Source organism: Helianthus annuus, chromosome 8 (genome assembly GCF_002127325.2).
Source record: "Helianthus annuus cultivar XRQ/B chromosome 8, HanXRQr2.0-SUNRISE, whole genome shotgun sequence".
In the NCBI taxonomy this organism is placed as follows: Eukaryota; Viridiplantae; Streptophyta; class Magnoliopsida; order Asterales; family Asteraceae; genus Helianthus; species Helianthus annuus.
Window position 1 is genome coordinate 117,598,007 of NC_035440.2, and position 11,162 is coordinate 117,609,168.

At 43.7% G+C, this 11,162-nt stretch overlaps 1 protein-coding gene across 1 annotated transcript in view; it reads left to right on the forward strand.

The window, feature by feature from the left end:
• Positions 1–10,580, forward strand: part of LOC118481037 (leucine-rich repeat extensin-like protein 5) — a 31,693-nt gene extending 21,113 nt beyond the window's left edge. The window contains exon 2 of the mRNA XM_035976123.1: positions 9,911–10,580. Coding sequence (XP_035832016.1) covers positions 9,911–10,580 — 670 coding nt within the window. The remainder of the gene's footprint in view (positions 1–9,910) is intronic.
• The last annotated feature ends 582 nt before the right edge of the window (positions 10,581–11,162 follow it).

Below are 11,162 nucleotides of genomic sequence, written 5' to 3' on the forward strand. Positions count from 1 at the left end.
CTGAGCTATTGAGAAGGGCAAGGCCCTGTCTGACTCTGTGTACGTTTAATTTGAGACCATGAATGTGTATTATAAAATGATTGAATCGGATAAGGTGTATATGTCGTTTTCTTAAGTCATTGACTCAGTTAAACTTGTTAAGTTTATCAACGCTGTCGAGTATGCGAAGTATGTTAATAGTGACAAACTTGTTAATCACCATGTTAGACTGAATTGTGAAATGCAGAAGTGTGACGTATGAATTACGTGAATACAATTAACTGCTTACGTGATGTATGATTCTGTTTATGATCGTATGATGCTGAATGTAACTGTATGATCCTACATGTACGAACAGTCTATGTGATATCATCCTGTACACAATAAGCACACAAAAACACAGTTGTTTCAATATCGAAGATTGTGAACCCTAATGGAATGAATCATGTGCAATATATCCTAGGTCGTGAGTAACGGACTTAGAGATTTATAAACACTAGAAGCAATAACATACAGAGCAAACCAAGGTGAGTTCACACAGCCAAGGCATGGGGTTCCCAGGGTGGGAATGGGATTGATTACTTATTGGTACTTGTTTATACTGGAACGTAGTGATGTGAATTGATGAACCATGGTACATACTCAGCTGATTGAACTACGACTAGACTAGTAACACTTATTGAACTGATCTTCGCACACCTGCCAAGGGTTGGCCGCGATATTATGACTGACTTCGCACACCTGCCTTTGGAAGGCCGCGAACTGTAATTTACTATTCTTCGCACACCAGCCTGGTAGGCCGCGATACAAGTAAACCTAGTCTAGAATATACGGGATGATCATCCCCCTAATATCTTCGCATACCTGCCTGGGAGGCCGCGATGGAAACTATTACGATACACGACATAACGAACGAACATACTACTACTCACACTATACTATTACTGAACTGTTAACTGTGAACTCGCTCAACTAGTTGTTGACTCTCTGCTGCATGCCTTGCAGGATATTAGGTACATATGGAGCTTGCACAGGGAGGAGCAGGTCGTTGTGGAGATTGGATCGTGGATGTTATACTATATTTACAACACCTGAACTATTTACATACATTGGATACTCATTGTTACGCTTCCGCAACTTAAACTATGTTTTAATTGGAACATCAATCGTATTGAATGATTTGTTTACATTTATTATACTTGACATTGATTACATGTTCAATATGATTGGTGGCTTGATCCTGGTCAGTCACGCTCCCAAGCGGTGATACTCCGCAGGTGGATTTTGGGGGTGTGACAGATTGGTATCAGAGCCATTGGTTATAGAGAACTTGGTTTTAATATGGGGAAAACGTTTTTATTAAAACCAGACTATAACCAGAACAGTGCTCTCAACGATCCACAACGACGCTTCGCTCCACGTGCAAGACTCGACATCCTAGGTAATAAGGTTTATGTTTATTACCTGCTTGCTAGAATTTGCATAGAACATTGCTCGTAGTATGCTTACATTACTTTGCTCACTACTTGTTACTGCTTAAGAACACCTATGTGCCTACACTTTTCTGTCATCGCACTACCCGCGAACCATTCATACTTATGCTACCCTTACCGCTCGATCATGTCTGGACGTGTTAACATGACTCAAGCCCGGTTGACGGCTCTCATTAACGAACAAGTTTCTGCGGCGCTTGCAGCCGCACAAGCAGGAGGTATAACCTGCTATTCCAAACCTATTCTAGGATGTTAGATCCTACTCTCGTGACCCAACTCTCGCGCTTAACCTTGACCTATCTTTCTCGCGCAACGGGTCAGAGTGCACATCAACCTGTCTGCACATTCAAGGACTTCATGGACCATCGTCCAAGCACATTCAGTGGCACAGAAGGAGAAGTGGGACTACTCCATTGGGTTGGGAAGTTCGAGTCAGTATTCGAGATGTGAGAATGCCCTGAGGCACGCAGGGTCAAGTACGCCACTGGCACGTTGAAAGAAATCGCGCTAACCTGGTGGAACGTGTAAGTTCAGATATTAGGGCTCGCAGCTGTTCACGCCACCCCTGGAACGAATTCAAAGAACGCATTAAAAGGGAATACTGCACGCGTGATGACATCCACAGGTTGGAAGTGGAGCTTTACCATTTGAAAATGACGGGGTCAGAAATTGATGCTTATACGAAACGGTCGAACGAACTGGCCATCTTGTGTCCAACCATGGTGGACCCTCCAAGCAAGCGTATTGAATTGTACCTCAAGGGTCTAGCCTCAGAGATTCAGAGCCCTGCTACATCGGCTAACCTCGACAATATCCGAGACATTCAGTGTCTTGCTCATCGCCTCATGGATCAGGCAGTGGAACAGAATAGGCTGCCTAGTTGTATCAGCGCTACTACTACCGCTACCACTTCTGCTACTCCCGCTACTCCCAGTGAAAGTAAGAGAAAATGGGATGGGGATTCTAGCAAGGGATCAGCTTCAGTGCAGTCGCAAGCTCAACAGCGAAAGACAGACAGTTACCAGAGTCCCAGTCAGCACTCCTCAGGCAGCCACAGACAGGGAAGGTATCGAGGAAATCTTCCAAAGTGTAACACCTGCAACAAGCATCATCGTGGCCAGTGTAACCAGGTTCGTTGTCAAAGATGCCTCAAGGCGGGTCATGAGGCCAAAGATTGTAGAAGCCCTCAACCTGCAAACCAGAATCAGCAGCAACCTCAAGCACAGCAGAATCAGCAGCAGGGTAACAAAGGGTGTTTTCATTGCGGTGCAGAGGGTCACTTCAAAAGGCATTGCCCTCAGCTGAACAGAAACCAGAACAACAACAACCATAACAACAATCAGGGTAATGGTAACAACAACAACGGGGGAAACAACAACAACAACGGCAATGAAGCTCGTGGTCGTGCTTTTGTGTTGGGTCGAGGAGATGCAGTGAATGATCCCAATGTGGTTATGGGTAAGTTTCTTCTCGACGATATTTATGTTACTGTCTTGTTTGATTCGGGTGCTGATACAAGTTATATGTCCTTGAAAATGAGTAAATTATTAAAACGTACACCAACACCTCTAGACACCAAACACGTCGTAGAACTAGCCAATGGTAAAAGTGTAGAAGCCGCACATGTAGTCAAGGGTTGTAGTATTGTTCTAGCGGGTCAGACGTTCCCGATTGATCTCATACCCATAGTTTTGGGTAGTTTCGACGTCGTCATCGGTATGGATTGGTTATCCCAACATCATGCGGAGATCTTGTGCAAAGAAAAAGTTATTCGTATTCCTCGCTCCAGTCAAGAACCTCTCGAAGTACAAGGTGACAAGAGTGGTGCTGTGGTTGGCATCATCTCTTACTTAAAGGCGCAGAAATGTTTACGAAAAGGACACACAACTATTTTGGCTCTTGTCACTGACGCATCAGCAAAGGAAAAGAAGCTGGAGGATATTCCAGTTGTACGTGACTTTCCTCAGGTGTTTCCTGAAGATTTACCCGGTTTACCGCCTCATCGTCAAGTCGAGTTTCAAGTCGAGCTAGCTCCAGGAGCAGCACCTATAGCACGCGCACCGTATCGATTAGCTCCAACCGAACTGGAAGAACTATCGAAGCAACTACAAGAGCTCTTGGATAAGGGCTTCATTCGTCCAAGCTCTTCGCCTTGGGGAGCTCCAGTACTATTCGTGAAAAAGAAGGGTGGCACTTACAGGATGTGTATAGACTATCGCGAACTGATCAAGGTCAAAGTGAAGAACCGTTATCCTCTTCCACGCATTGACGACTTATTCGACCAGTTGCAAAGGTCGAGTTAATACTCCAAGATTGATCTGAGGTCAGGATACCATCAGCTGAGAGTCCGGGATGAGGACGTCTCCAAAACCGCATTCAGAACTCGCTACGGGATAAAGTTATCGCCTACGCTTCGCGGCAACTCAAAGTTCATGAACGAAACTACACGACGCACGATTTAGAGCTGGGAGCTGTTGTTTTCGCGCTTAAGATATGGCGACACTACCTGTACGGTACCAGGTGCACGATTTACACCGATCACAGGAGTCTCGAGCATATCCTTAAGCAGAAGGATTTAAACATGCGTCAACGAAGATGGGTTGAACTACTGAACGATTACGAATGCGCCATCAAGTACCATCCAGGCAAGGCCAATGTTGTGGCTGACGCCCTCAGTCGGAAAGACACTCTACCGAAGCGCGTGCGAGCGCTACAGCTTACTATCCAGTCTAGCCTTCCTTCTCAGATACGAGCTACTCGGATAGAGGCATTGAAACCCGAAAACGTCATGGCTGAAGCCTTACGCGGCTCAAGGCAACGATTGGAACAAAAGGAAGACGACGCCTACTTTGTAACGGGACGTATTTGGGTCCCACTTTATGGCGGTTTACGAGAGCTTGTGATGGGCGAAGCACACAAGTCTCGCTACTCGGTACCTCCAGAGTCAGACAAAATGTACCACGACATTAGAACTACATATTGGTGGCCTAGCATGAAGGCCCACATTACAAATGATTGGCTTGTGCGAGAGTCAAGACAGAGTACCATAAACCCTCAGACTTACTCCAGCAACCCAGGATACCACAGTGGAAATGGGAAGAGATTTCCATGGATTTTGGTTACGGGCTTACCTAAATCCCAGCGTGGGAATGATACTATATGGGTGATCGTGGATCGACTCACCAAGTCTGCACATTTCCTGGCTGTAAAGGAAACGGATAAGTTCTCCACTCCCGCAGACATCCATCTTAAAGAAGTTGTTTCTAGGCACGGGGTGCCCATCTCCATATCCTCCGATCGGGATGCACGACTCACGACAGAGCTATAACAGCTACCATACCAGCATTCAAACCTCTCCATTCGAGGCATTGTACGGACGTAAATGCCGGCCACCTCTCGGTTGGGTAGAGGTGGGGGATAGTCAGATTACGGGTCCAGAGATTTTAGTGGACGCCACAGAAAAGATTGCACAGATACGACAACGCATGGCGGCAGCACGCGACCGTCAGAAAGCCTACGCGGGCAAGCGTAGCAAGCCTTGGAATTTCAGGTCGGGGACCGGGTTTTATTAAAAGTCTCACCCTGGAAGGGTGTGGTTCGTTTAGGCAAACGAGGCAAACTCAACCCACGGTATGTTGGACCGTTCGAAATCACTGAAAGAAATAGGCCCAGTAGCCTACAGACTGAACCTAACAGCTGAACTCGGTGCAGTTCACAATGTATTTCACGTGTCAAATCTGAAGAAGTGTCTGTCAGATGAGACCCTCATAGTTCCTTTTAAGGAACTCACTATCGACGAGCGGTTGCAGTTCGTCGAGGAACCAGTTGAAATCACGGACCGGGATGTAAGGTCCTCAAACACAAGAGAATCCCTCTTGTTCGAGTTCGTTGGAACTCCCGACGTGGCCCAGAGTACACCTGGGAACGCGAAGATCAGATGACAGAAAAGTACCCCAGTTATTCGAAACCAATGCAACCACTACTGAGGCTGAAGCTACTACTACTGAATTTCGGGACGAAATTCCAAATCAACGGGGGGATGATGTGACACCCCAGGAAAACCAGTGAACGATATAACTTACTTAGCTTCCTCAGTGAGTGCGTACCAAATTTCGGGACGAAATTTCTTTCAAGTTGGGGATAATGTGACAACTCGAATTTCCAAGATTTCTATTTCGCATTTATTGCACATTCGTTGTTTGTTTAGTAGTTATTTGCACACTTAATTCGTTATGGAACGCTAACGTTTTGATACAACGAAGTATATTATGTGAATGTGTTCGGTTACGTGTTAATTGTGAAAAGACTTGTCTAGTGCATAAAATTGGTGGTGAAATTGTGAAATTGTTGTGAGATGGTGTGCTTGTGTAAAATGTAACAATTAAGGGTGTGTAGAGTAATTAGTGGAACTTATATGATACTTAACCCTAATTCTTCACTAAATCACACACAAGAAAACAAAGCACGTACAATTCATTTCTCTAGCAATCATCATCACCACCATCATTGGCACAAGGCATTCATCACTTTCGATTTCTCTATTTCTCTAGAATCATCTCAAGGTAATTGTTTATTGATTATGTGTTCATGAAAACCTTAATTGATTGTTTGATTTACATAAATTCTTGATTCTTGTAATCCTTGCAAACCCTAGCTCTTTACATGATGTTCTGTGATAATTGTTTGAATTCTGATTATGGTGATAAGAATGTTAATTAGTCATATAATCAATTGCTTAATGATTTGGATGCATGGTATGTGAAGAAATGCAAACTGTTAGTTGGAATCCTGCTATGCGATGGCTCGAATTAGGGTTTTCTGGATTATGAATAAACGTAACTGACGTCTTGATGTATTCGTAACTGTTCAATCAGTTCTGGGTGTTAATTGATGCGTAAGTCTGAGTTTATGTAGTTGTTATGTCCGAGTTATTGAGGTACAATGGATCCGAGTTAATTGCTTGTTTTGTTGCCCGAGTTTATTAGTAAAACACAAATGTCTGAGTTTAAATAAATCAAAGTGAGCTGAGTTTGTTAATCACTATATGTCCGAGTATGTTCATGTCTTTTAGGTCCGACCTTGCTTGTTGATTGTTACCCGAGTTTATTTAATCAGGTATAGTCTGAGTTTAATCCATCAAGTGGGGTCCGAATTTAATGAATAGAAATGAGTCCCGAGTTTTGTAATGGTTTGATGACCGAGTTTATTAAGTAACACATGGACCGAGTTTATTATGTTCACAAGGTCCGAGTTTAATTAATTAGAGAGGGGTCCGAGTTTAAAAGGCTGATCATGTCCGAATTTTTATGTTTGGAATGCAAGAGAGGTCCGACTTTGTTGAGCATCTTGTCCGAGTTTAAGGAACTCTCCCCTAGTCCGACTTTATTTGAATAAACATTATGACCGAGTTAAATAGTTGAAGGTTGTCTGAGTTTAACATACTTAATGTGGTCCGAGTTTGATCCCACTCCCCATAGGTCCGAGTTTGTGGCCCAAACACTTGTCCGAGCCTTATGCATGTAAGGGGGTTCTGAATTTTGTGACTTGATATCTTGCCCGACCTTTAAAGCCCTCACCATTTTCTTATCTGAGTTTTAAACAGGGGAAACCCCCCCCCCCACACTTGTCTGAGCTATTGAGAAGGGCAAGGCCCTGTCTGACTCTGTGTACGTTTAATTTGAGACCATGAATGTGTATTATAAAATGATTGAATCGGATAAGGTGTATATGTCGTTTTCTTAAGTCATTGACTCAGTTAAACTTGTTAAGTTTATCAACGCTGTCGAGTATGCGAAGTATGTTAATAGTGACAAACTTGTTAATCACCATGTTAGACTGAATTGTGAAATGCAGAAGTGTGACGTATGAATTACGTGAATACAATTAACTGCTTACGTGATGTATGATTCTGTTTATGATCGTATGATGCTGAATGTAACTGTATGATCCTACATGTACGAACAGTCTATGTGATATCATCCTGTACACAATAAGCACACAAAAACACAGTTGTTTCAATATCGAAGATTGTGAACCCTAATGGAATGAATCATGTGCAATATATCCTAGGTCGTGAGTAACGGACTTAGAGATTTATAAACACTAGAAGCAATAACATACAGAGCAAACCAAGGTGAGTTCACACAGCCAAGGCATGGGGTTCCCAGGGTGGGAATGGGATTGATTACTTATTGGTACTTGTTTATACTGGAACGTAGTGATGTGAATTGATGAACCATGGTACATACTCAGCTGATTGAACTACGACTAGACTAGTAACACTTATTGAACTGATCTTCGCACACCTGCCAAGGGTTGGCCGCGATATTATGACTGACTTCGCACACCTGCCTTTGGAAGGCCGCGAACTGTAATTTACTATTCTTCGCACACCAGCCTGGTAGGCCGCGATACAAGTAAACCTAGTCTAGAATATACGGGATGATCATCCCCCTAATATCTTCGCATACCTGCCTGGGAGGCCGCGATGGAAACTATTACGATACACGACATAACGAACGAACATACTACTACTCACACTATACTATTACTGAACTGTTAACTGTGAACTCGCTCAACTAGTTGTTGACTCTCTGCTGCATGCCTTGCAGGATATTAGGTACATATGGAGCTTGCACAGGGAGGAGCAGGTCGTTGTGGAGATTGGATCGTGGATGTTATACTATATTTACAACACCTGAACTATTTACATACATTGGATACTCATTGTTACGCTTCCGCAACTTAAACTATGTTTTAATTGGAACATCAATCGTATTGAATGATTTGTTTACATTTATTATACTTGACATTGATTACATGTTCAATATGATTGGTGGCTTGATCCTGGTCAGTCACGCTCCCAAGCGGTGATACTCCGCAGGTGGATTTTGGGGGTGTGACAGTCACAGAGGTTTATACCATCATGTAACCTGGTCCTAAGAGAGTCCTAAGGCATATCTAAAACAAACTTTAACGGGTCAGAACTGGAGTCAATGCGAAAGTCAAACTTTTGCGACTTTCGGCTCCGAACCGGGTCTAAACAGAAAATGGTCGGATCAAACACGCTTAGACTAGTTTATATACTTATTATCATGTTTTATGAGTGTTAAAAACATGTCACATATCATCTACATTACAGATTATGCAAGAAATCGCAAAATGACATTTCTGTTGACTTTTTCTAATCACGTTTGACTCGACATTTGGACTAGTTAGAGTGGGAATCAGAGGGTGCCCTTTTAGGGGTTTAATGCCCACATGATTACCATCATATAACTATCTTTGATTCGACAAACCACTGGACCATTCGTGATTTATCGCAAAGTCAATCGTTAATTACGACGGATTGACTTTTAGGCTAAAACTATGGAAAAATGAAACCACAAAGTGTTAGGCAACTTACAGAAGCTTGGTGCACGACTGAGAATGATAGAGGAAAGCTTGAGAGCTCCAGGAATGATCAGAAGGTAAGTTTTGAGGTGTGTTTCACTTATGCACAATGCATTGGCTTTTATAGTGAAAAATGAGGCTTAGGATCATCACAACTCATCCTACAAAGCATCATGGATGTCCAGCAGGTGGCCCTGGGTGCTAGGAGGCAAGTAGAGGGCGCCCATGCTTCATTTATTGCCCTTTTGATCGTTCACAAGCTCAAATAATGCATCTGTCCAAAGTTTCTGCATCTGGGTGGTTCACGCGACCCACATGAGAGATCAGGCAACTTGTACGCGGGCCGCCTGAATCCTCAAGTCAGAACGCGTATATGCATGTGGCTTGCGGCCCGCATCAACTCATGCACAACCTTTACGCGGCCCGCATTAGCCATGATTTTCAAGATTTCTAAATCTTTTATAATCATTGACCAAATCTTCGTAATTAATAACCTAACCTTTCGGTTTCGAAGGGGTAACTTTGCGATTTGGCCCTCGATTATTTACCGTTAAGGACCTCGTGCCTTTTACCCGCGCTGTTAAGTCCCCGGTTAGTTTAATTACTATCCGAAAAGCCTTAACTTTCATTGTTGACGCTTTTAACCCCTCTCGTACGAATTTGATCATAACTTTCTCGTTTTAAAACGGAACTTCGCAAAATTTATATAGTACATCCTAGTGAGCGTATTTTACTGTTACAAAGCCTCGGGTTTGTCAAAGGGTCACTAAGAGGTATAATTAAACATGTTGACACAGTTAACCCCTGCAGCTTGTAATCTCTCACTTTCTTCCGTGTTTCGCTTCCGTACGATCCATGATTTATTCGTTTGAAGGTACGAGCATCGTTTAGAGTTACTATACAGTATATTTACCCTTTGTTGGCATTTATAACCCTCGAATTTACATACTTTCAAGGTTTGTCAACTTTAGTCCTTTATTTATCATCTAATGCCACGTGTAAACTAACGACACGTGTTAACACATTATTGGACACAAAATTTCGAGGTGTTACATAGACGGTCCCCCAGCTGACGCCCAGGGCGATGGGGAGATAGATGAGGATGTTGTAGCTGTCCCACCTCCTGCTGTTCCTGTCGTTGAGATATCTTCTGATTCCAGTCTGCATTCGGTTTCAGACTCATTTGAGTCTATGAATTCTTCAGCTTTACGGGCGGCTGGATCGCAGCTTTTTGCTACTGACTCAGACGACGACACTGCTATGTCTGCTGCACCATCTCCTGCTCGTGACCTTACACCTCCACACGACCCCGAGCCTGGTCCTGAGCCAGCTCCTATTCATTTTGGGCAGCCTGATGTTGCACCTATTGATCGTGAGCCGATTCTTGATCCTGACCATGTTCCATTTGGATTACCCGACACTGCACCTCTTATTCCAGACCCGGTACCTGCACCTGTTGATCTTCCTCTTGCTGAGCCATTTATTCCTCCACCCACACCCGCTGATGTTGCTCCTCTTCGTCCTGTAGAGTCTGATGTCCACCACACTGATTTTCCGATTACTTTCTTACAGGACATCCCTGCACCCCGTCCAGGGGAAGGTATGTCAGGCCAGCCCCCGAGCTACGATCCTTTTGCTTCAGCAGCTTTTCCTCCGATTCCTCAGACTGCACCATTTGCTCCTTCCACATCTACACCGTTTGACGAGCCATTCTGATGGTTCCCACCATACTCTATGCCGATCTCAGACCCCTACCATCCCCCCCCCCATTTTGTTGGCTACACACATGATGTGTTGCTCTTGCCACTTCAGCTACTGTTTGAGGTTTTTAGTCGCAGAGTTTTGGAGCTTGAGCTGACTCCACGTCCCCCACCTTGTCCCTGTCAGTCTACTTTTGTTCCTCCACACTCATCATTGTCTCCTTTTGCACATCCACCTACTGCTCTTACACCTTTTCCAGGTTTTGATACTCGTTTCCTTACTGTCGATCAGCAGATAAGTTATTTGCTTCGCCGTGTATACAAACTCGAGGAAGAGCTCGCACATGTTCGTAGTTTGCTTTTCTTCCCTCCTCCTCCTCCGCCATCAGTACAGTAGGTTTTTGGTCTTATGCAGATGCATTACTTTTAGTGAAAGCACTACTATTGAGCCGAGATTGTGAAGACTTTTGAAGACCACTTATGATCATGTGATTTTTGGGTATATTGACAGACTTATTGGACAAGGGTAGTGTGACCCTATGTTCCTTTTGATGTGATACACTTTGTAAACAATGTAATTATGGTCGGTAATTAAAGA